The sequence below is a fragment of the Salvelinus sp. IW2-2015 genome, linkage group LG31, assembly GCF_002910315.2.
Source record: "Salvelinus sp. IW2-2015 linkage group LG31, ASM291031v2, whole genome shotgun sequence".
Classification (NCBI taxonomy): domain Eukaryota; kingdom Metazoa; phylum Chordata; class Actinopteri; order Salmoniformes; family Salmonidae; genus Salvelinus; species Salvelinus sp. IW2-2015.
This window is the reverse complement of record NC_036870.1, coordinates 7,448,925-7,476,110: the sequence shown is the minus strand read 5'-3', so window position 1 is coordinate 7,476,110 and position 27,186 is coordinate 7,448,925. Positions and strand designations below refer to the sequence as shown.

The 27,186-nt window shown below is 46.6% G+C and overlaps 1 protein-coding gene across 1 annotated transcript in view; it reads right to left on the bottom strand.

Moving 5' to 3' along the window:
* LOC111955472 (ephrin type-A receptor 7-like) overlaps positions 1-27,186 on the bottom strand; it is a 181,665-nt gene that overhangs the window by 30,420 nt on the left and 124,059 nt on the right. The window contains exons 6-11 of the mRNA XM_070436250.1: positions 10,499-10,623; positions 9,207-9,429; positions 8,744-8,852; positions 5,368-5,493; positions 3,511-3,566; positions 1,323-1,448 (exon numbers count right to left, since the gene is read on the bottom strand). Coding sequence (XP_070292351.1) covers positions 1,323-1,448; positions 3,511-3,566; positions 5,368-5,493; positions 8,744-8,852; positions 9,207-9,429; positions 10,499-10,623 — 765 coding nt within the window. The remainder of the gene's footprint in view (positions 1-1,322; positions 1,449-3,510; positions 3,567-5,367; positions 5,494-8,743; positions 8,853-9,206; positions 9,430-10,498; positions 10,624-27,186) is intronic.

Genomic DNA, 27,186 nt, shown 5'->3' with positions numbered 1-27,186 from the left:
GGATACTGGCGACAGTTTGACCAACTCCAACATTGTCCGTTGGAGGTCATCACCAGCGGTGACTAGTACCTAAATCACAAATAAACCCCTAGCCCCTCACCACTGACAGTGCATTTGGAAAGTATTTCAGACCCCATCCCCCTTTTCCACCATTTTTCACGTTACAGCCCTTATTCTTAAAGTTATGATGAACCCATTTCCCGAAAAACCAGTTTTTTAGAAATGTTTGCAAAATGATTAAAAAATTAAGGAAAACCTGCCAAGATCTTATTAACCCATTCAGTAATTTGGCCCCTCCTTGCTTATGAGACTCCCACTTAATATGCTCCCCAGGTCATATCGATTATCCCTTCGTTCTCTCCCGTGTTCCATCCTTGAGAGTTCTACAACTTGATTGGATCCACCTGTGGTAAGCATTCAATGAGTTAGCGGACATCGATTTGGAAAGGCACAACCTTGTCTAATATACATTGGTTCCCTACGAGTTGGCAGCTCGGCATGTCAGACCAAAAAGACCAAAGCTATGAAGGTTCGAGAATTTTGTCCTGAGGAATTAGAGACTCCGAGACAGATGTGTCGAGGGGCACAAGATCCGAGGACAGGATATACCGGAACAACATCTGCAGCATGAGGTCCCCAGAAGAACACAGAGCCTCCAATTCACCTCTCTTTAAAAAAACAATACATTGAAACCACCAAGACTCTTCTCCTTGGTGATCTGCCCGGACAACTGAGCAACATTGCGACGAGAAGGCCTTGTTCCACACGAGGACGACCAAGGTAACACTGTTGGTCACTCTACAGAGCCCCAGAGTTTCCTACTTGGAGATGGGAGAACCTTCCAGAGAGACAAACCTATCTCTGCACACGTCCACCAATTCAGCCTTTTATGTAGATGGTTCCCAGGCAGAAAGCCACTCCTCAGTTTAAAGGGCACAGACAGGCCCATAATTGAGTTTGACCACTCAAAAAAGCACCAAAGAATCTCAAAGACCATGAGAAAACAAAGATATATACTTCTATGTCTGATTGTAAACCTTAAGGTTTTTCTTTTGTACAACTTGCAATGCATAGTGTCACGTTCTGAAGAAAGCATGACGGTGCGCAGCAACATGCTGTGGGTGCAGTAGGAGAGAGAGAGCGGAGGAGAGAGAGAGCGGAGGAGAGAGAGCGAGCGAGAGAGAGAAAGAGCGGGGGGGAGAGACAGAAAAGGAGACAAAGACAGGGCAAACAAGGAGGAGTGAAAATTGGCAAAGAAAAAGACGGAAGCACAAAGAAAGAGAATATGAGAGTATATGAACGCCAAAGCACTGTCTCAGTACCTGTGTGCACGATTCTCTCTATCTTGATGCTGGAGTTGTCGAGCTCTTTGGCAAAGGCGAGGACAGCCTGCACCAGGTCCTCACATGTCTCTGGGTCTATGTAGGTCCTCCGGGTCGGGATCTTAACTGTGGGACACAGACAGTCACATAATATTACAACCTGCACAATCTACCGCAACACCACAGAATCACACATCCGTATTCAACACTACTAAGGCACGCGAAAATAGATCACGACACGAGTGGGAATCCGTAGCGTAGTCTTTCATTTGACAACTACCGTACGGGTGGTGTTTTAACATTTGAATACGTCGCTTTGTCTCGTCGCCCTTTTCTCAGCCATTGAACTGGTTGGGGGAAAAAAAAAAAAAACGTAAGGAAAAAGGGAATCGACCACATCACTAACTGAATGTCTTACTTGTGCATCGCACATTTCCTCGAGACAGAGTAGCTCAGCTTAAAGGGTTCGTGTCTTAGACTTCAGAACCGTTGAGAAAAAAGCTAATCATCTTCACTAGAAACTAGGGTCGGGAATAATTGACAGGAAATGCTGAGGTAAAAGCCTGAGTGTGTCACTTTGCTAGGAGAGTTTATTTTACAAACAGAAACCTAAAAACTCTACCTGCATCAAAGGAGGTGATATTCAGTTCCTATCCCACACGTATCTGTGAACTCACACTAAATGTCTGTCCTGTGAACTCACACTAAATGTCTGTCCTGTGAACTCACACTAAATGTCTGCCTTGTGAACTCTTGCCTTCTAACCTGTACTCCATTGTGAATGTTCCGGGCCATCCCAGAAGCCTTTGGGGCCAGACTGGTTCTGAAATGTGATTACAACTCTAAATCGACCAGGTCTCGACTCACTGTTTCATAACGGCTTATTGATCACACACACGCACGCACGCACGCACACACACACACACACACACAAAAGTCTGATTGCAGAGCAAATGAAAGCTTCTCCATTCCAGCTGGCCTGTGTTGAGTGGAAGGATCGAAGACCCTCTTTTTCCCGAGCAATGGGTTTTTTAACCACACAAAACAATAGCTCAGCGGAGGAGTTATTACTTTTATTTAAAGTAGGCCAGCAGCAGTCTTGATTCATTCTGCTCTTGCTCCTTCTCTCTCTGCTTGGGCTTTTTGTGTGGCTGATTTGTTTCACGGTTAACCGTGTCTTTGCCACAAGCGATTGAGGGGAAATGAATGGATCTTAAGACTGCATGACTGCACAAGAAATACACGCACACGGCTTCATGTCATTCACACAGCACAGTCTAACTGTGGGCAGCAATATACAGGGGCACCCCAGAGATTGAATAAGTAGCGTTGTCAACGGGAAGGCGGGGGAAGTGTGTATGTGTATGCTTGTGTGTGTCTGTGTTTACACGCTTTAAGTGTGCGCAGATGTCTGCCCGCATTTGTGCACGTCTCAGAGAAAGTGTGTGAGTGTGTGTGAGCTCGTCAGCTGCTGGCGTGTCCTTGTTTGAGCAGATTTCATTCCCAGCCACATGGCTGCAGCTCATTATTCACCAAGCGTACACACGCGCATACAAGCACAGACACCTGCACACACACAGACACGATACAAGTGCGCGCGCACACACACACACACCACACACACACAACACACACCACACACACACACACACACACACCACACACACACACACACACACACACACACACACACACACACACCACACACACACACACACACACACACACACACACACACACACACACACACACACACACACACAGAGGAAAAATGTCAAACAGCCCACAACAAAGAACAAAGTCCTTCAAAATGGTTGGTGGAAAAACAGACATGGGAAACAGTCAAATCATTCCTAGTCGGGGGACGGCAAATCATCTGGCTGGCCCACTCCGTATCCTTATTTCTCCTTCGTTGTCTTTGTTCCAGCTATCAATTCCCTTCTCCCCACCCCCCCTCATCCTCCTCCCTCCATCCCTCCCTCCCTATTTATTTAAATCTCTCTCCATCACATTCCGCCTCACACACCATCCAACGGACTGTAACAGTGTGCTCAGTGTATCCTAAGCACGCACATGGAATTAAGTATTAATGGCCATGCACAAGTTAATACTTCACAAGTAATCTCTCAGACACACACACACAGAGAGAGGGAGTGTGTGTGTGTCGCTCCTCAGCACAGTTACTCACATTGGAAGTAGAGCTCTTCGTCTCCCTCTTGACTGGCCTTGCTGTATCTACACTGTCTGCAGAGAGGGAACAAACAGAGATATAAAACATCACTAGCTATATAAAAAAAATAGATGATACAAGTCTTCAATTCCTCTTAAAATGAGAACAATAGGTTTCTGGACCTCAGTGAATTGGAACTTGGATCATTGATCGAGCCCCCCCCCCTGTTGTTCAGTGGAACTGGTTGGACAAAACTCACTTCTGAAACCGGGCATCTCCTGTGGAAATCAAACCTGCACATGGGCGTACCTTCATAGTTCGCACATTTCCACACGCACACACACTTCTGCATAAATACCCCCCAACCCATAACACACACTCTTCCAACTGTTCTAATGAGCTGTACACACTTCCTCTCACATAGCTCATCCTGTGCCTCCACAGAGGATCCTAAAGTAGTAGTACAGAGAGGCTGTCTAATTGGTGGAGCTTTCCAACTGGAGAGAGAGAGAGTTCAGGGCCTTGCTCTTAAGACCACCAGAGTGAGACATTAAGAACTGCATGGGGACAGCCAGAGCCAGGCATTCTGTTTGGCCACCATGCACATGGGAATTTGAGATGAGGACAAGAGGCCTTGATGAAGTGCTACAATTCGAGTCCGAGTCGGAAGCAGGGACATTCATTACAGGCCGTGAAGAAGCATTCAGCGATTGAGTTGTCTCTAATTCACAACCAGTTTGAAACAAAAGAAAGGCACAGGGTCAAATAGAGCTAAAGGCTAAATATGTGCATAAACATATAATAAACTTACAGGAGGCTGGTGAGGGGAGGACGTCTCATAATAATGGCTGGAATGGAGTGAATGGAATGGTATGTTTGATACCATTCCAGCCATTACTACGAGCCCATCCTCCCCATTTAAGGCGCCACCAGCCGCCTGTGGTGTACAATATACAAGAGGAGTGTGAGCGCACATCATTGTTTTAGTGTGATCGCAACTGTGCATTAGTGTGTATGTCTGCTGTGAGAATGCATGTCCGTGTATGTGCGTCTGGCTGTCTTCCGTGTGTGTGTGTGTGCGCTTGTTAATGCGTGTGTCTGTTCATGTGTGCATGCGCTGTCTGTGTGCGTGTCCTTGTTTGTGTCTGTTCATGTGCGTTAATGCGCACGTCAAGCCATATCACCAGTGCATGCACACACGGTGCGATGGGAAAGACAGGTTTGGAGGGGAGGCTGACACACACACACACACAGACTCTTAAACTGCAGGACGAGAGAGAGAGGAGTGGGGAAGAATAAGACAACCAGCCTTTAGGGCCAATCTGTCAGGGCCAACCAGCAGACACATGCAGAGAGAGAGAGAGGGCAAGAGCGCAAAGGGCATACTACAGCCTGGTACCATTTCAGCCCCTAGCCCCTATACCTGCAGCTTTCACAGGTCTGAAAGCATGGACAGGTGTAAGCTCCACCTAGCCCTCCACCATAACGTATCAATTGTCATCTGTGAAATCCAAATGGGAAGACGGATCCGAATGGAACCAGGCCCAAGGTCATTTTATTTTTTATTTTTTAAACCTTTATTTATTTAACCTTTATTTTGACAGGGAGTCAATGCTGAGACCCAGGTCTCTTTTCCAGATGACCCCTGTTTAGCACCCCAATACACATCAACATAGCATACACATTAAAGTACACACACAAGGAGTCACTGTTTCATCATCTCTCTGTCTAGACTGGGGCGGTGGAGTTGGACCGGGTCAGGCAGGAAAAGAATGAGGGAGAAAGAGCGGAGGAATATTACCAAAGAAAAGGGTAAAGGGAAGAAAGGAAAGAGGGAGGAGCAGGGGAGAGGGAGGAGTGCAGACATGCCTGTACCTGGGGGTTGACAGCTGCGTGTAGGGAGAAAGAGGAGGAAGAGGAGGAGGAGGAAGAGCGGAGAAGGAGGTGGAGAGCAGCACCACGCTAGTAGGAGCTATGTTGGAGGAGCTGGACGAGAGACTGCTGGGTAGAAGAGAAGAAGGGCAGGGGGGCGGGGCTAAATCACAACCTCTCTCCTCATTGGCTACAGGACAGGTGGTGCCCCCCAAATCTCTGAAATGGCTTCCTTTCCGTTTGATGTCATAGGACAGCCTGGATGTAAACCAGAAGGTATGCATGGTGCTTTCACCCAGAGCCTAGATACACCGAAGAGTTTGGCAAAAAAAAATTATTGGCAAAAATAGCTATTTTATCTCTTCCAGTGAGTAGCACATTAGACTGATATGTAGTCTGTCAACATAAGGGCCAAACTCTGTAGAGGAGGCCATTTTAGAGTATTGGGATTCACCTTGTGATGAGCATAGAGAGCCTCACATGTACGGTCATAAAAGAGAACGAGGGGAGCTAGGCTGAGGGAGTGAGGGGACAAGGAGGAAGTGAGAAAAACAAAAAGGGGAACTCGAAAGGAAAGTAGCGGAGCATAGGGGGCAGATCCAAAATGGAGTAGTTTGCTGCCCATTGGAGGAGAACACTGATTGGAAAGCACTGGTGTGTACCAGGCGTGCAGCAAGTGTGACAAGGGACTGAGCCTCTTTCTCTCTCTCTTTATTTCCGTCTCATCCACCCCTCCTAGGATTGGGTCATAGTCCACACACTTACGCAATGGCTTTCCACCTACACCATTCTTTCTTTCCTTCCTACTATATTTATTTCTCTCCCTCCGTCCCCCTCTCCGCTGACCGTGTGACCAACAGTGTCTGTCCGGAGGCAGCAAAGGGTAAACAATCAGTTCTCTGACCAGCCAAGCCTGAACTTCCTGGAGAGATTAGGGGCTGCTGCTGCCCTGTAACCTTGGCACTGTCAAACTCTGTCAAGCAGGAACGAAYTGTGTGTGTGTTGCATCTGTCTGTTCATGTAAACTAAAGTAGGAAAGGGACTTTCTATATGCAGTGTGGCAATCACTGTGTACGTCAGTGTCAGTATGTGCATGGCTATAACAATGTCTCCCTCTCACGCTACGTGTGTGTGTGTTCCAGTAATGTGTCCATAACTCGTAACGAGGTCTCTAAGAGGAAGGGAGGAAGAGGGACAGGAAAGATGGGTGAGATTCATATACGTACCATATAACCTCCAGGCAAAACACATCTAGCCGACCCCAGACACAATTTCAAACTGCCTGATCTGACAGGGGCATTTCATTCAAGTGGAGATAATCTGTGTGTGTGTGTGTGTGTGTGTGTGTGTGAGAGCAGATCATCTGTAATTGTAGCCCTGCGGTGATATCAGAGGTCAGCCATATTTGCAAACATGAAAGCATGGTAATTGAGGCATCAACCCACCTGCCTGGGTCTGAGGATGAGAAGAGCCGGCTAATAGCCATATTCTCATAGACTGATGAACGACGCAAGCATTCTGGGATGAGCAGTTTCCAATAGATCCATTCTCAATGAAGGTCAATTGGTTCACACTGGTCATGGGGGCGTGTCCGCAGGATTGGGTCCGTGTGTATGGGTCAATAAGTTACAGTATGTATCTGAGCGAGTGTGTGTGGGGTCCATTAGCCATTTAAAGCATGTCGGTGTGAAGGTGTAATTGGCCAGTGTGTGCAACATATCCTTGTGTGCGTGTGTGTGCGCGTGTGTATGGGTGAGTGTGTGTGCGCATGTATGGGTGAGTGTGTGTGCGCATTGTTGTGGGGTTGAGTGTGTGTGCGCGTGTATGGGTGAGTGTGTGAACGAGTGTGTGCGCGTGTATGGGTGAGTGTGTGAACGAGTGTGTGCGCGTGTATGGGTGAGTGTGTGCGCAATAAGCGTGTGTGTGATTGACAGTCCCTGTGCGTCCTCAGCGTATTGTGTTGGTGTGAATGAATGAATGGAAGCTATTTCACACTCCATCTAATCCCATCTCCCAGATTAATGTGGAGCAGGAGAAAAATTGAAGAAAATAGAGGGTTTGTATAGTCGGACATCTCTTCTACACAAAGATACTGGGTGATAAGTCAGCGACTGAGTGTGTACACTGCTGTGTGTGTGTGAGGGAAAGAGAGAGTGTGTGTGTGTCATATGTTACTATCTTAGACTAACATTCTAATTGCCTCCGTATTAGATGCACTGACTGTGATTGGCTCTGTACAAGAGTGTCGGCCAAATGGGTCAAACGCAAATGTAAGATCTGATTGCGGCCGTTTGTGTGTGTGTGTATGTGTGTGTATAATTGTGTGTGTCTGCGTGGGAGTGTGGAGTCTGAATGCCAACACGCTGGAGCATGTGTGATGGAGTGTGTGAGAGCGCGGGGGAGTGTGTGTGGGCGTGTGAGTTGGGTTTTCTATAGACGTAGACAGATGTCAAAGTGCACAGAGCTGAAATGGCAGAGAACCACCTTCCATCTCTCCACTCAACTGAATAAAACACACAGGACTTCTGTGCACACAATGCCATTTTTGGCAAAACTTCTTGGCAACAACATGGAGTTGCCCTTAAGTTGTGTAGTTACTACTCTGGTAACCATTGGTAACCATAGTGAAAGTACTCAATTGTGCATGACAACTGTAAATAATGTACACAAAACTATGGTCGAATGACAAAAGTAAGAGCACAAGACAAAGAGGATGAGTCTAATTTAAATCCTGGAAACGATACAACCATTTAGCATTGCCAATCTAAAGAGCCTTGCTAATGCTCTATATTACAGTGGCTCTGAGCTGAGCTGATTGAACATGCATTAAAGCTCTTCTCATTGTGATTACATGCTTTGAGGCAGAGTGCTTCTAGTCATTGGATTATTGTAATCAGGATTATGATGGAGTGGCATGAGCCGTGACTGAGAGTGTGTGTGTGTGTGTGTTGAGGAGTGTGCGTGCTTATTGTGTGCGTGCCCCATTATGGGTGTACCTTCTTCAGATGTAATTGTTTGTGTGTGTGCGTGCACGTTGTGTATATCTGAATGTGTGTGTTGTGTGTGTGTGTATTACTGCGTGTGCGTGTGGTGTATATCTGTTTGAGCGTGTGCTGTTGTGGTTGTGGTTTTGTTAGTTAATTGTTTGATTGATGTTAGTAAATTGCTTGATAGATAAAATGATGAGTTTGTCTGTGTTGGTCTGGTCGGTGATGGCATATTGTCTTGTGTGTGTGTGGTGTGTGTTGTGTGTGTATGTGTGTGTGAGAGAGAGAGAAGAGAGAGAGAGAGAGAGAGAGAGAGAGAGAGAGAGAGAGAGAAGAGAGAGAGAGAGAGAGAGTGAGAGAGAGAGAGTGAGTGAGAGAGAGTGTGTGTGTACCTTCTCCAGAGGAGCAGGCCCACTCCCATAGAGAGTAGCATGATGAGGGCGGCCACAGACACCACCACGATGATGATTACTGGGTTCTGCTCACTGGACGCCAGCGCCACTGTGGATTGGAACGGACACACACATATTGTTTAAGAGCAGGCATACGGGAGAATACACACACATACATAAATGGACACAAACACACAAACTCTCCCACACTGAAACACACATACACAGATGACAATAAAGGGACACCCTATCACAGATCAAAAAGAAGAGACATTTCACAGCTTGATTTCTAAATCCTGGAACCTTGCATGTACCCCCCCCTCCACACACACACCTCAGTCTTTAGAAAACAGGAGGCCTCATTGTGTGGGCTGTCCGGACGCCCACACGGCCCTATCCCAAGCTGCCTCGCAGCGATGGAACAAGATAGCGAGGAAAATGAGGGAGAAATAGGCATACTCACGTTCGCCAAGCGTCTGCAGCTCCAGGGGAGCGCTGTAGCCTCCGTAGTCGATGGGAGAGGGGGAGGAGGAAGAGGAGGACGCTGCGGCGGAGAGGAGGGAGGAGGGGGCCGGGGTGGAGAAAGGGCGAATGAGGAAGACGTAGGTGGTGCCAGGCTTGAGGTTGTTGACGCTGATGCGGGTGGCGGCCGTCTTGACCGTTGAGTAGCTCTTGTCCTTCTGTTCCTGAAGGAGGGAGGAGAGAGAGTGGCAGGAAAGAACGTTTGAAAGACGTTTTGTCGAAACATTGCTACGTTAAAACTACTAGAGCACCAAGCGGGTATACTCTCTGTCGCAAGACACAGTTGGCGCTTGCAACGGCAGGACAGTGCGTTTGATCTCGGGGACCATCCGTATGTAAAATGTACGCGCGCATGACTGCAAGCGGCGTTCGGATACAACGACATCTATTATAATGAACTCTTTCGACTGATCCCTTTCCCGTCACTCGGTTGATTCTGAGTGGGGCCTATGCGTGTCATAAGATCACTCAGAGAGCGTTGGGCTGGTAACCGAGAGGACGCTGGTTCACATACCCGAGCCGACAAGGTGAAAGATCTGTCAATGTGCCCTTGAGCAAGCCACTTAACCCTAATTTGCTCCAGGGGCACCGTACTAGTATGGCTGACAATATGTAAAACAACACAAGCAGACTTATGTGATTCTAAAGGTTAAAGGTCGTGAGACGATGTGCATAAAGCCTTCAGAATCAAAGCAACATATGGAGAGATCTCCCCAAAGCTTTAAAGGTGGCCAAAATCCTAGGATCTGCACGCGTGTCTGAATCAATGTTTAGGTGTGTGTGTGTGTGTGTGTGCCGTTTGCTTGTCGTCACACGGTAATGAGGATTTGGAGGTGTGTGCTCTTTAACGCGGTCATACCTGTCCATGAAGAAACATGGCATGGAGAGAACAGAGAGAGAGATTGACAGTCGTACTGAGTGTCCCTGTGGAGACTGCAAATAGGCGACATTGACAGAGATGAACGTGATGGACGGACGGCGCGCAAAGAGTGGGATGTGGCGAGGGAGACAGAGAGAAGTGTTGAAAGAGGGAGTGCGCCAAGTGACGATTTGAGAGTATTGTTGAGAGGGAGTGCAACGGAGTAGTTGAGTCTGGGAAATATAAATATATTCTTTTAAAGAGTGAATGTGACAGAGTGGACTGGTGTAACAGAGCGGATTTGAGATGAAATGTAACGCGATGGAGTGGACCGTATATGACGGAATGACTGAGTTTAAAGCTTCTTTAGTTACCTTTTCGTAGTACTTGATCTCGTACTCGGTGCTGCTGCTGTTGGGGTAGCTAGGCTCCCTCCACATCAGGGTGAGGCTGCGCTGCTCAATCTTCTCCGCACGCAACTCACTCACCAGAGAGGGCGCTGTCGAGAGGAGGACGGGCCAAAAGAGAGGGAATCATGTGAGAAAAAGAGAGAAGGGGAAAGGACAGCGGAGGGTGGGGTGAAAGGGAGAGAAGAAAATAAATAATTAAATATATTTATCAAAGTTCTGTCTGGGACGACTTCATCCAAGTCATAAAAGTTTCATGATGTTAGCGCTGAGCGGGTCTCCATACAGTATTCATTGATGGCTGGAGGGTGGGTGGAGATGTTCTCTCCCTATCAGACTCAGTCCTGGTCAGAACTTTTTGTTTCGGACTCAATAATATCCAGTAGATGTGTTGAATGAACACTGACAACGAACAGTGTAAAAAAAACATTTCCACATTCTATAAGATATTCTATAAGACATTCTTTGATAAATACTTCCTTGATCACATGACCTGTTGTGACCAGGAAACCGTCCCTTGTTACCACAGATGCTCCAAAAGCTCCGCCCACTCGTCAAGCTATAATTAAGAGGTCATTAACGAGGTAAGGCAAAATTAGCTGACACTCAAACCTCGAAAGGAACACTTAAGTGCAGCTCATTGTCAGTCAACGACCAGTACGGTTGAAGCCTTTTGTCATGACCACAATTAACATATTGCTGATGAGCAGCAAATAATCAGTAAACATTCATTATATTTTCATTGCTAGGTATTTTCTGTCCATCTGCCGAGCCATGTTTCAATTTGTGCAATTCTCCCTTTCTTTCTAAACCTCTTTCCCATGTCAATTCTGATTAGTCCGAATGTCTTTCTCCTCAATCGTGCTTCTTTTCACTTCTAATCTCTTTCGAGACCTCTCGTCACCTTCCACCCCCCCCCTCACACTCTGATTTTCCAACTTCCTTTCTATCAAATACATACGAGCACACGCGCACGTATGCAGGCCCACACACACATCCARCCACACCCCGTGTGACCCCGGCCTCAGTCTCCCTCGCAGTGGAACCGGTGTTGAAGTCGTTTTGAGGCGAGGATCAAAGCCAGAGCCGACCTTGTCTTTTGGAGTATCCCTCATATTGGTCTGTGTCTTACTGGCAGCTAATGAGGGCTGCACACAGCCTGGATGAGCCTGTTCAATTACAGCCACAGGCAGCAACTCAATGATGAGACAATAGAGCGAAATGGACTGGTAAAAGACAAAGCATTCTGATAGAAATCCTATGAGTGTCCGTGTGTATTTGTACTGTGTGTGTATGTGGGGCGGGGGGGGGGGTGTATCTATCTCCACCTACTCTCATCTCAGTAAAAGGCAGAGGTCTATACCCAGAAGCGCCTCAACATTCTCGATACACGCGGGAAACCGTTGAGCCTGAAAAACCCAGCAGCGTTGCGGTTCCTGACACAAAGCGGTGCGCCTGGCACCTACTACCATACCCCGTTCAATATTTTGTCTTGCCCATTCACCCTCTGAATGGTACACATACACAAGCCATGTCTCAAATGTCTCAAGGCTTAAAAATCCTTCTTTAACCAGTCTCCTCCCCTTCATCTAGACTGATTGAAGTGGATTTAACAAGTGACATCAATAATCGATCATAGCTTTCACCTGGATTCACCTGGTCAGTCTACGTCATGGAAAGAGCAGGTGTTCCTAATGTTTTGTACACTCAGTGTATACCACACTGTAAACAAACAAACAAACAAACATATACACACAGGCATACACAATATGGTGAGACACACACACACACACACAAGCATAGGCAGGCACACAGACCGATACTGGCAGAATCAGACGCATGGACACACACGCAAGCGCACACATCCCACGTGAAATACGTCGACAGTGTCAGCGAAGAGAGAGTAAGAGGCGCTACTTTGAGCAGCGAGTGCTGAATTAGATACACTAAGAACACAGTGTCAACTTGCTCTACCGTCTACAACTCCGGGCCATTGTTTGCCATTCCTTTGTGATTAATTATGCATGGGACAAACTGCTCCAAGACTCAGGCTCAAATGAGTCCGGCTCACAGCGGTAACGCCATCTGACAGAATCCTACCTGCGGACACGTAGCCAAACCCGGTGGTAGTACAGGCTTGTATTGAGTTTGGAAAACACTAACACACTAAGGGAGAACATTTCAAACCTACACACCCTGGTAGTGTAGTTGCAAGAACAGAAATATAGAGTGTGAAGAAAACCCACACACACTTGTAAAGGACAGGGGTTTAGTTACACAGACCAACGTAGTAATGCACATACCCAAACCCGAAAATATTCCATCTCGCACCGGCGTTCACACACACAGAACCCCCTCACACAACTAGACACACACACACTAATATCTAGTTCCCCATCCGGTCTGAAAGCAGCTGGTGTGTGTTCATTGGGCTGACCCTGGCTGAACGAAAGGAAATGGATGCTGAGAGGAGACTGAATTGGCCGCGGCAGACCAAGCCTAATTTCCACAGGCATTAGACCGGAGGTTACGACCTTACAGGACTCCACTGTAATACAGGACCATACCCTGTGGCTAACAAGACAGATGAGCCACACCACAGCTTTAACAGTCCCCCCCCCCCCCCCCCCCCCTCCATAGCTTCCACAGAATGACATGGAGGGAAAGACGGACGGATTTGACACAAACAGATCCAATCCCTTTCATTTCGGAGTCCAAGATGTTTTAATGGTGTGGAAGGCATTTAAGCTACGTGGTCTGACGGCTCAGTTCTGGCATGTGTCTATGCAGGTGGTGTACAGGCACAAACACGGCTTCTGATTCATAGGCAGTTGCACCTGCCTACCATCTGTCTGCCACCAACAAAGTTGCAGTATAAAAAGACATGATATAGTAAAAGACAGCTATGCGACAGGCAGGTAGATTGGCACAAAATGGCCCCCGCCTCCACAGTTGGATTCTATCCTCACGCAGCCAACCAAGGTGCAGTATAAATATATGCTACATTGTGCAGACAAAAGAAGATGTGGTGGCGGCGGTGGCTCTATTGCAGGTAATGAATACAATTTGGCACAAAATGGCCTCTGTGTTCCACAGCTGCACATGCCGTCCATCTTGACGCAGCCAACAAAAGGTGCACTATGCTGCTTCTCGCTATCACCGAAGACAGGCAGTGGAGCTGTAGTCCCTCAGGACCACCGCAGAGAATGAGAGTGTGTGGACATATCTCCCTCCCTCTTTCTCTCTCTCCCTTCCTCCATCCATCTCTCTGTCTCTTTTTTCTGTTCTCCCCTACAGCCCTGTTTATGCCTCTGCAATGAATAAATCCATCTTACCATGCAGAGGTTTCTTTGTTCTACTCGTCTCTCTCTCCCCCCCGTCTCTCGCTCTTGCGTGTGTGTGTGTATACATCCAAAAAAAGACGAGTGATTGAGCCAACATGTATCAGCCAATCATGTCAGAGAAGTTAACAGGCTGTAAAGTACAAGTGTACAGCATTACTCCAAACATCTACAAGCTGGGTTAAAGCTGACTTGGGGAGGAAAGGAGACGAGTTTAGTGCTACAGAGGCATCCCACATCTCTGGAGTGCCTTTGTGTGTGTTTATGAGTCTCCCTGAGTCTTGGCATAGCTAAATGAACTCAGAACAATACCATTATAAAACACTAAGATACTGCGGGACAGAAATACATATTTGGGGTGAAATGTTTCTGAGATCATCTGAATGCCACTACATTGTGTGTGTGTGTGTGTGTGTGTGTGTGTGTGTGTGTGTGTGTGTGTGTGTGTGCGCGCATACCCACCAGTAAAGTGTGTCAATTCCCCTACATAAAGTATGCATCTCTGTGACAGTCACCAAATCCAACGCAACCTTTTAAAAATCATTCAACACACGAATAAGCCCCAGCCATCAAAAAAAAAAGAAGCCCACTCCCTTCAATCAGAATCCGTGTGAGCCACAAAGACAGACCTGCGATAATGACGTTGTGTTGTGGCCCAGCATCACCTCCCAGGGCTCACTATCTGGCAGTGGCCCCCGCTTTTAATCTGGGTCTATCAGCCGGCCCAGCGGTGGAGCGCTATCTGGCAGGATGTCCCCCGCTCCCTGTGTAATCTGCCCTATCAGTATTCTGTCTGTCTGCACGCACCGTGCCGGGCCCAGATAAAAACCTCACAATTACACCGGCGCACCAGCTACCCAAAATAGGAAGGGGTATAAAGAGAGGGAGGAAGGAGAGGAAGGAGGAGAGGGGCGGACGGATCGAGTCAGAGGCAGGTATTACTGCTGGCCATTATCATTCATATGAACCGCTGTCTGTGAGTGTGTGTGAGAGTGACATACGTTCTGAGAGAAAACACACACACACACGACAGAGGATTCTGCAATTTGTGACGAGAGTGGGAGAGAAGGGTGAGGGAGGGGAGAATTGACACCTGACACCTGCCACAGATACATTTTCATCTAAAGTCCACGATTATAGACTGTGGGGGCTCGGTGTGCGTGTGTGTGTGTTTGTGTGTCTGCGTGTATKTGTGTTTGCATGTGTGTGCTCGCTGATAGTGTGATAGAAAGAACCAGAGGAGGATGACAGAGTGATTACATGTGCCAGCCTGTGGGTGGATGGATGGATGGATGGGTGAGCAAGAGCCAGAAAGTGAATTAACGAGAGAGGCACATGATTGAATTATGAAGTCAACTTAGTCCCCCCCCCATCCCCCATCTTCCACAGTTCTATAGACCAAATTCATCCGAAATACAAATTCCCCAAATCATTCTCAAATGTTTGGGTCTCAAACCAGATCGCCAGTAAGTGGTTTGGACGGACTAGCTCCAGAATAGCCGAATAGCTCAGTCTGTCAGTAACTATCCTCTTCCTGTGATTTTTGGATGGGTGAATTCTTCTGTCTTCTTCCATAACCCGTGATGGTTGCTGTAAGCCAGGCAGACTGTGGCGGGGCTCACATCCACACATACTGGGAGAGGCAGACCTGTCGCCGCGGTTTGGCAGAGGAGATGGAGAGAGCTCAACACAGCCTGACAGAACACCCAGTCAGGGGGAAATGCCACACACACACACACACACACACACAAAAGACATAAGCAAGCCCACACACTCACACAAATAAACAGCAAACAGAGGCGATGAATTTACAGGGAGTGCAGATTGAAGTTTGAGGGTATAAAGTGCTGATGACTGCTTAAAGAGCAAGAGAAACACTGTCACACAGAGCTGGATGCACATACTGTGTATCACAAACACACTCTGCACGCACACACACACGCACAAATGACCATGGGGATATGTAGGCTAAATGGGAGGTGTGTGTGTTCCATTTGTGCTGTATTAGACCTTGGTGGGTGTGGAGCTAAGTGATGAGAGGCAGCTGTCTGTTAGGCCTGTCACTGTCGTGTCTGACAGGCCAGCAGGAGGGTGACACAGACAGTTGAGCTCATCAACAAACCACCCGAGACACACACGCACACACCCTTAATGGAACACTGGTCACTTTAATAATGTTTCCATACGGTCTATCCTACGTATTCTTCAGATATACTACATATTCTATCCATAATGTCTATACATCACACACACACATAAACTAACCAAAAAAAGAAAAGTCCTCTCACTGTCAACTGCGTTTATTTRCAGCAAACTTAACATGTGTAAATATTTGTATGAACATAACAGGATTCAACAACTGAGACAAACTGAACAAGTTCCACAGACATGTGACTAACAGAAATGGAATAATGTGTCCCTGAACAAAGGGGGGGTCAAAATCAAAAGTAACAGTTAGTATCTGGTGTGGCCACCAGCTGCATTAAGTACTGCAGTGCATCTCCTCCTCATGGCCTGCACCAGATTTGCCAGTTGTTGCTGTGAGATGTTACCCCACTCTTCCACCAAGGCACCTGCAAGTTCCTGGACATTTCTGGGGGGAAATCGCTAGCCCTCACCCTCCGATCCAACAGGTCCCAGACGTGATTAATGGGATTGAGATCGGGCTCTTCGCTGGCCATGGCAGAACACTGACTTCCTGTCTTGCAGGAAATCACGTACAGAACGAGCAGTATGGCTGGTGGCATTGTCATGCTGGAGGGTCATGTCAAGATGAGCCTGCAGGAAGGGTACCACATGAGGGAGGAGGATGTCTTCCCTGTAACGCACAGCGTTGAGATTGCCTGCAAAATGACAACAAGCTCAGTCAGATGATGCTGTGACACAGCGCCCAGACAATGAGGACCTCCACTCCAAATCGATCCCACTCCAGAGTACAGGCCTCGGTGTAACGCTCATTCCTTCGACGATAAACGTGAATCCGACCATCATCCCATGTGAGACAAAACTGCGACTGCGAACTCAGTGAAGCTGCGACTCAGTGAGAGCACTTTTTACCAGTCCTGTCTGGTCCAGCGACGGTGGTGTTTGTGCCCGTGAGGACGTGTTGCCGGTGATGTCTGGTGAGGACCTGCCTTACAACAGACCTACAAGCCTCAGTCCAGCTCTCTCAGCCATTGCAGACAGTCTGAGCACTGATGGAGGGATTGTGCGTTCCTGGTGTAACTCGGGTAGTTGTTGTTGCCATCCTGTACCTGTCCGCAGGTGGGATGTTCGGATGTACCGATCCTGTGCAGGTGTTGTTACACGTGGTCTGCCACTGTGAGGACGATCAGCTGTCCGTCCTTTCTCCCTGTAGCGCTGTCTTAGGCGTCTCACAGTACGGACATTGCGAATTATTCCCTGGCCACATCTGCAGTCCACATGCTCTTGCAGCATGCCTAAGGCAAGTTCACAAAGATGAGCAGGGACCCTGGCAATCTTTCTTTTGGTGTTTTTCCAGAGTTGTAGAAGGCCTCTTTAGTGTCCTAAATGTTCCTAACTGTGACCTTTAATTGCCTACCGTCTGTAAGCTGTTAGTGTCTTAACGATCGTTTCACAGATGCATGTCATTAATTGCTTATGGTTCATTGAACAAAGCATGGGAAACAGTGTTTAAACCCTCTTTACAATGAAGGTCTGTGAAGTTATTTGGATTTTTACGAATCATTTGAAAGACAGGGTCCTGAAAAAGGGACGAGTTTATGTACAGTGGGGAGAAAGTATTTGATACACTGCCGATTTGCAGTTTGTCCTACTTACAACGCATGTAGAGGTCTGTAAATTTTATCGGTTAGCATTCAAGCTGTGAGAGACGGAATCTAAAACAAATCCGAGAAATCAATTGTTAATTTTTAAGTATTAATTTGCATTTTATTGCATGAGCATAAGTATTTGATACATGAAAGAGATCTTAATATTGGTATAGAAACCTCTGTTTGAAATAACACAGATCAAAGTGTTCCTGTAGTTCTGACCAGGTTTGCACACACTGCAGCAGGATTTTGGCCCACTCCTGCATAAGACCTTCTCCCAGATCCTTCAGGTTTCGGTGCTGGCGCTGGGCAATGACGGACTGTTCAGCTCCCTCCAAAGATTTTCTATTGGGTTCAGGTCTGGAGACTGGCTAGGCCACTCCAGGACCTTGAGATGTTTCTTACGGAGCCACTCCTTAGTGTGCCCTGGCTGTGTGTTTCGGGTTGTTGTCAGCTGGAAGACCCAGCACGAGCATCTTCAATGTTATTACTGAGGAAGGAGGTTTGTTGGCCAAGATTCCGCGATACATGGCCCCATCTCCTCCCCTCAATAGCGTGCAGATCGTCCTGTCGCTTTGCAGAAAAGCATCCCCCCAAAGAATGATGTTTCACCTCCATGCTTCACGGTTGGATGGTGTTCTTGGGTTGTACTCATCCTTCTTCTTCCTCCAAACACGGCGAGTGGAGTTTAGACCAAAAAGCTCTATTTTTGTCTCATCAGACATGACCTTCTCCCATTCCTCCTCTGGATATCCAGATGGTCATTGGCAAACTTCAGACGGGCCTGGACATGCGCTGGCTTGAGCAGGGGGTCCTTGCGTGCACTGCAGGATTTTAATCCATGACGGCGTAGTGTTTACTAATGGTTTTCTTTGAGACTGTGGTCCAGCTCTCTTCAGGTCATTGAGCAGGTCCTGCCATGTAGTTCTGGCTGATCCCTCACCTCCTCCTCATGATCATTGACAACGAGGTGAATCTTGCATGGAGCCCCAGACCGAGGGTGATTGACGCATCATTTGAACTTCTTCCATTTTCTAATAATTGCGCCAACAGTTGTTGCCTTCTCTACCAAGTGCTTGCCTATTGTCCTGTAGCCCATCCCAGCTTGTGCAGGTCTACAATTTTATCCCTGATGTCCTTACACAGCTCTCTGGTCTTGCGTTGTGGAGAGGTTGGCGTCTGTTTGATTGAGTGTGTGGACAGGTGTCTTTTACAGGTAACGAGTTCAAACAGGTGCAGTTAATACAGTAATGAGTGGAGAACGGAGGCTTCTTAAGAAAAACTAACAGGTCTGTGAGAGCCGGAATTTTACTGGTTGGTAGGTGATAAATACTTATGTCATGCCAATAAATGCAAATTAATTATCTTAAAAATTATACAATGTGATTTTTCTGGATTTTTGTTTAGATTCCGTCTTCACGTTGAAGGTGTCCTATGATAAAAAATTACAGACTTACATGCTTTGTAAATAGGAAACTTGCAAAATCGCAGTGATCAAATATTGTGTCTCCCCACTTATATATTTAAACTCCGGACTCCGACATTGCTCGTCCTAATATTTCTATATTTCTTAATTCCATTATTTCACTTTTAGATTTGTGTGTATTGTGAATTGTTAGATAGTACGGCACTGTTGGAGCTAGGAACACAAGCACTTCACTACACCCGCAATAACATCTGCTAAATACGTGTATGTGACCAGTATAATGTGATTTGTTTTTGACAGCTGCACAATGAAGATCTTAACAGTTGTGAGGAGGCCAAAATGAAAGAGAGGAGGGGTTGAACGAAACAACTTCAAATTTCCTCTCCTTTCACCGAGATGAAAAACGGGTTTTCAGCTCTCTGCCTGGAGACTGAGTCATTGCGCTGTAGAGACTTCCGTTCAAAAGGAGCCCTCCAGCCCAGCGTGTTACTCTGATTAACCAAGGGTGTGTGTCTTTTCAGTCTGTGACTGTGTGCGTGCGTGTGTCTTCTATGCGTGTGTGTTTGTGATGGTGTGTATGTCTGTCCGTGACTGTGTGTTGTCTATGTGTTTGTGTATGACTGCAAAACACTGAACAGAAAAACATCAATTCAAAGTACCATGTGTGCAGACACTAAAGTGCGTCCTCATAGACCATGATAATAAGCCAAGCTAACCAATTCAAATTCTCATCACTGGCTGACAAAGCGTCTTAAGTGGCCGGGCCTCAGTCTTGAAAAGTTGTTTGACGACTCTATTCATTTGGTGGTCGCTGAAGCCTCARCTAGCCCATCACTTTTCATTAGGAGACCCAAAAGGCTTGGCACACACACACACCTCAAAAGGGAGAGAGAGGGGTTACAAAGACATAGAATTTTTTATTCAGTGACCAGGAAATGAGTTCTCTCGTGAGAAAGTCACTTTTCATGGACTTGTACGTTTTATGTGCACCCCAGGAAGAGTAGCTGCTGCATGTGCCGTAGGTAATGGAGATCCTAATAAACAAACCCCCCTGTTCTCCTCTCTACCTCCTGCCTCACTTCCTCTCCTCCTCTCTCCTCTCCACCTCCTCTCTCCTTTCCACCTATCCTCCTCTCTACCTCCTGCCTCACCTCCTGTCCTCCTCTCTCCTCATCTCCACCTCACCTCACCTCCTCATCTCTTCTCCACCTCACCTCCTCATCTCTTCTCCACCTCCTTCTTCACCCCGTCCTCCTCTCTCCCCTCCACCTCGCCACCTCCTGCCTCACCTCCTCATCTCTTCTCCACCTCCTGCCTCACCACCTGTCCTCCTCTTTCCTCTCCACCTCCTGCCTCACCTCCTGTCCTCCTCATCTCCTCCCTACCTCCTGCCTCACCTCCTGTCCTCCTCTCTCCTCTCCACCTCCTCACCTCCTGTCCTCCTCTCTCCACCTCCTGTCCCTCTCTCTTCACCTCCTGTCCTCCTCTCTCCACCTCCTACCTTACCACCTGTCCCTCCTCTCTCCTCTCCACCTCCTGTCCTCCTCTCGTGATCTTGCCCCCCTCCCCCTCCCCTCAGTAGGATTCCCAGAGAGGTGCGCTGAGCCCCCATGCATCTCCACAGGGACCAGGGCATCTAAAGCAGGCCGAATAAATCCTCTGAAGATATTGAAATGTCAATCCCAGCCCCCCGACCCCCACTCTCCTCTTTCCTCTTCCCCTCATCTAAAGGGCTTTAAACATGCCACTGAGGAGCTCAACAACTGGAGAGGCCACCGCTCTGGGGCTGGGGGATTTGGGCTTGTGGCTTTTTGTCGAGCAAAACGCGTCTGTGAGGGTACAACGCTGCGTACAGAACCCTCTGTGCACTGTAGGCTACAATACCTCGAGTTTCATTGTGTTTGGCCTGGAAATGGCTGAGCTATAGCATTTTCTTTTTAGAATCAAATAATGTTGTCACGCCCTGACCTAAGAGAGCCTTTTTATTTCTCTATTTGGTTAGGTCAGGGTGTGATTTGGGTGGGCAATCTAGTTTTCCTATTTCTTTGTTTGGCCTGGTATGGTTCCCAATCAGAGGCAGCTGTCTATCGTTGTCTCTGATTGGGGATCATACTTAGGCAGCCTTTTCCCCCACCTTAGTTTGTGGGATCTTGATTTTGTTAGTTGCTGTATAGCCTGCAGAACTTTGCGTTCATTTTGTATTTTGTTGGTTTTTGGTGTTAATTTTKAAATAAAGTAAGATGTTCGCCTACCACGCTGCACCTTGGTCTCATTCCAACAACGGACTTAACAAATGTTGTGTATGTTTGCTGCTTTTCATTAAATCATGTATGGCTGTTTTTTAGACTATGGCCTAATGCAAATTCATTCGGGCAGAATTTTGTAGATACAGCCTACAGAAATTTGATCAGCTACAGTTCATGCGAATATATTTGGATCTGGTAAAAAGCCGACATTTGGTGGTTTCCCCCCAAAAATACTCCTTGTAAAATGACTATATTGGGCTCCCGAGTGGCACAGCGGTCTAAGGCACTGCAGCTCAGTGCTAGAGACGTCACTACAGTCCCCGGTTCGAATCCAGGCTGTATCACATCCGGCCGTGATTGGGAGTCCCATAGGGCAGGCACACAACTGGCCCAGCGTTGTCTGGGTTTGACCGCGGTACGCCGTCACTGTAAATAAGAATTTGTACTTAACTGACTTGCCTAGTAAAAATAAAAGGTTAAATAAATAAATGGAAACGTTGTGATTTTAAATACACAAGGTAACAATAAGCCTATATTTAAAAAGGGACAGCAGTGATTCTAATACTGGGCTCTCACCAAGTCACATGCTCAATTATCAGCTTTCTTAGGCGTTTCCATCGCCCATTTATTCATTGACGTCAGTGAGGAGAGACACATTACGGTCTATCAACAACATAGGCTCTCTCATTTAATAGTCTATTTCAGGTTAAACATCAGCCCTATTCAGACGGGATTCGTTTTACTGGGGGAGGTCGGGGAACGTAATTATGTGCACGAGCACAAAAACACCCCATCCATCATTTTTGTTCTGTGCAAATCTGCCACGTCAGTCATTTTTACATGGCGGTAGACGAACAATTCCAGACAGAACAACCTCCATCTTTGGGGTGATGGTAGAACTCCAAGGTCCTCTGACAATAGCCTACTAGTRCCACGCGAAACGACAMCCCTGTGTTTTCCGAGACATGACAGAGGTTTGACAGGTGCTGCTCGCAGTTTGAACAAGAAAACAAGAATTGATTTGATAAATTGATGCTTAAAACAAAAAGTTCAGCGCACACATTTCATGTGAATGACCTACATTTAAAACTTTTTGGGAAATGACAACTACCGCTAAAATAACGATTATGATCACAATTCTTCAATGTAAATATTAAATGGGGACATCTATACATTTGSCAGCCAAGCACGAGTTATCAGTCTAGCCTTMTATCATTTAGACATATTGAAATATAAATCATGCCTAGAATTAAAACSCCCAGGTTTCCATCATAAGAATCAATTGAATAAAACCTTTTTTTATTTTTTATTTTATTACAAGGAGAAGTTTGGAAAAACTCCCGTGCGAATCGTCATCTGGAATAACTCACATGATAATAATTCCATAACCATTGTCTCTAGTAACCTAATACTAGCCCTGTCCGAATAGGGCTATGGATTTATAATAAGCCTGACATTTCATAACCGGATCGCCAGATCATTTAGTTCATCTGAACAATAGAAAAGGAAAATATTGATGGAGTTGCGCAATAGCCTACCCTACACAATGGCATCCTCAGGGCGGATATGTACACGAGTAGGCACGCGTTACATTTCTCGCTCACACACGCAATCGACATACGCACACTTCCAGCGTGACCTGATACATATGACAGACACACAGATATTACCTTCTCTCGCTCTCATACACAAACGACACATGCACAATTAAAGCGTGACGGAGACACACACACACACACACCCCTAACCCACAGCTGGATAATGGGTCCCATGAGCCCCTTGGGGCAGGAARGATCCCCATTTAACCAACTCCCGCTCTTCACACACCCTTCCAATCTTCTATACCCCCAACCCCCCTTGAGGGTCTGTGGCGTACCGATAAACCCCCTCTCCCTCGCTCTCTCCATTCATGGGAAATCCTTTCTGTCAGGGTGTGTGCATTCCTTTGGAGGCTTTCAGGGGACAGACCCCCTTGCACCTCTCCCCAGTTCATAGCTAGTCTACAGACTCTACTTTCACTGTGTGTGCTTTTTCGCACACACACACACACACACACACACACACACACACACACACACACACACACACACACACACACACACACACACACACACACACACACACACACACACACACCCACACACACACACACACACACACACACACACACAGAGCTGTAGCCTGCAGGCTAAATAACCCGTATTTTATTTTAGCAGCGGACGCCAAAGCGTTGCGCCCACACCTCCAGCTAACAGGCTTAGCCAGCACAACAAGCCCGAATACGTTACAGCTGCACGTGAGACGGGGATGGGGAGAAGAGAGAGAGAGAGAGAAAGAAGAGAGAGAGAGAGCGCGAGTGGAAAAAGGAGTAGAGAAGCCTGTGCTCAGTCAGTAATGCAGTACTCATAAAGGTCAGTGGGGGTTTTTATGGGTATTGTCTCAGGACGCACAAAGGGCGTTAGCACGCTTAACCTTCGAGGGGAGCAGATTGTACCAGGGGTTTGGTCATGCTTTGTTGGTGATCTGAGGAGAAGTGTGTCAATGGTGAGTGTATAATGCAGGCCTTCTAATACACGTGCAAAACACCCATTCACCTCGCCATAAACGTCCCACAGAAAAGTCACATATCAATAGAAAATCCCTCCAATTTGTTAAGCCTTGTCTCTCGGTCTCAGTCTCAGGAATATGGCACTGTACAACCCACTCAATCCCCGCGACAACAAACAGAAGGACATGGCTGCTAACAGCCCATAATAGCCATACATCAACTCTAAGCCGTGACAGCCATTGAGAGAGAGAGAGAGAGAGAGAGAGAGTCTACACATGGCTTGCCGAGAATGTCGGTCTCTAACCTTGGAGGCAGCGCAGCAGTATAGTTTATTGGCTGGGTGGGGACTAGAGGGAGCAGCTCTACACAGAGTGGATTAGCCTAAAATATGCACAGGGCATAAACTGGCAGCGTTTTATAACGTCTCTCCTTCTTAATGTATAAAGGCCCCGGGCGGGCAGCACTCAGAGAAGCACACAATGAGAAAGGCCCCCGTTCCACTCTCTGGACCAGGGAGATTTATGTCTAAATTAGTAGGGCTGGTTAGAGAGAGAGAGAGAGAGGGGGTATGAGACACAGGAAAAGGATTGAAGGGAGAACAGAAAAGGTGAAAGAACAAATGGAAAAAAACAGAGTGCAGACAATGGGAGAGGGGGAAAAGGAGAGAGCGATAAGGAGGTAGAAAACAGGAAGAGATCGAGAAAAAGACAAGCGTCGTTGTAGTTGGAGGTGTGTGGCACGGAAGACAGACGAGACGGAGCATTTTGGAGTGCCGGGAGCCTCCACGTCACATGTCAAACTCATTCCACAGAGGGCAGAGTGTCCGCGGGTTTCCCCTCCTCCCTTGTACTTGATTGATGAATTAAGGTCACTAATTAGTAAGGAACTCCCCTCACCTGGTTGTCTAGCACACGCTAGGCCCCCCATGGAATTTGTTTGCCACCCCTGCTTAACGTCTTTAGTACTTGAGTTAGGTAAAAGGTTAAGGTTACTTCCTGGCATTGACGACTTGGGTCTTTGATCTCAAAACTCAGGTCTAAGAATGCAACTAGCCCTGAGCTGAGGAGGCCTCCGTTCGCTCAGCATTTGTGCACTTGTCAGTTTGTATCTCTCTCTGTGCGACATAACGAGTGAGTGCTTTCCCTTGGCGTGTGTGTGTGTGTGTGTGTGTGTGTGTGTTCAGTGTTTATGTGTGTTCAGCCAACCGGTTTCTTTATGCTTGTGTATATATATATACAGTACCAGTCAAAAGTTTGGACAGACCTACTCATTCAATGGTTTTTCTTGATTTTTACTATTTTCTACATTGTAGAATAATAGTGAATACGTCAAAACTATACAATAACACATATGGAATCATGTAGTAACCAAAAAAAGAGTTAAACATATCAACATTTATTTTATATTTGAGATTCTTCAAAGTAGCCACCCTTTGCCTTGATGACAGCTTTGCACACTCTTGGCATTCTCTCAACCAGCTTCATGAGGAATGCTTTTCCATCAGTCTTGAAGGAGTTCCAAAACATGCACAGCTCTTGTTGGCTGATTTTCCTTCATTCTGCGGTCCAACTCATCCCAAACCATCTCAATTGGGTTGAGGTCGGGTGATTGTGGAGGCCAAGTCATCTGATGCAGCACTCCATCACTCTTCTTGGTCAAATAGCCCTTACACAGCCTGGAGGTGTGTTTTGGGTCATTGTCCTGTTGAAAAACAAATAGTCAAATAATACAAAACAAATAATAAGTGCAAGCCAGATGGGAMGGCGTATCTGCCGAATGCTGTGGTAGCCATGCTGGTTAAGTGTGCCTTGAATTCTAAATAAGTCACAGCAAAGCACCACCACACCTCCTCCTCCATGCTTCACGGTGGGAACCACAAATGCAGAGATCATCATATCACCTACTCTGTGTCTCACAAAGACACAGCGGTTGGAATCAAAAATCAGACCAAAGGACAGATTTCCACTGGTCTAATGTTCATTGCTCGTGTTTCTTGGCTCAAGCAAGTCTCTTCTTCTTATTGGTGTCCTTAAGTAGTGGTTTCTTTGCTGAAATTTGACCATGAAGGCCTGATTCAGGCAGTCTCCTCTGAACAGTTGATGTTGAGATGTCTMTTACTTGAACTCTGTGAAGCATTTATTAATGCATTTATCCTCTGCAGCAGAGGTAACTCTGGGTCTTCCTTTCATCATAGCGCTTGATGGTTTTTGCGACTGCACTTGAAGAAACTTTCGAAGTTCTTAAAATGTTCCGTATTGACTGACCTTTGTGTCTTAAAGTAATAATGGACTGTCATTTCTCTTTGCTTATTTGAGCTGTTCTTGCCATAATATGGACTTGGTCTTTTACCAAATAGGGCTATCTTCTGTATACCACCCATACCTTGTCACAACAGACCTGATTGGCTCAAACGCATTAAGGAAAGAAATTCTACAAATACATTTTTAACAAGGCACACCTGTTAATTGAAATTAATTCCAGGTGACTACCTCATGAAGCTGGTTGAGAGAATGCCAAGAGTGAACAAAGCTTTCATCAAGGCAAAGGGTGGCTACTATGAAGAATCTCAAACATTAAATATATTTTAAAATATATATAAAATATATTTGTTTAACACTTTTTTGGTTAATACATGATTCCATATGTATATTATTTCATAGTTTTGATGTCTTCACTATTATTCTACAATGTAGAAAAAAGTAAATATAAAGAAAAAGGTCGAAAGCGTCCTCCGAAACACAACCCAACCAAGCCGCACTGCTTCTTAACACAGCGCGCATCCAACCCGGAAGCCAGCCGCACCAATGTGTCGGAGGAAACACCGTGCACCTGGCAACCTTGGTTAGCGCGCACTGCGCCCGGCCCACCACAGGAGTCGCTGGTGCGCGATGAGACAAGGATATCCCTACCGGCCAAACCCTCCCTAACCCGGACGACGCTAGGCCAATTGTGCGTCYCCCCACAGACCTCCCGGTCGCGGCCGGCTGCGCCACCCGGGAGGCCGATTGTGTGTAGAGTTATGCAGGGATGCAAACTGGTGAGGGCCCAAAAAGGTGACTTTTAATTTTTTTGCACTGAAACGTAAAAAAATTCCTGCTAGGGGGAAATGCAGGTTTTAACTAATTAAATAACAAAGAATATGATTTACATGATCAGTCTCTGTGTGTAAAATAAATAAAAAAGTGGTTAATGTGAAACTAACTCACAGCTAAAAAATGTAAAGAAAGCAATCGAATGTAATTTGTTGCCTAGACTTTACTGCAAATGACACTCAAGTCTTGAGAACAAAACTACACTAAT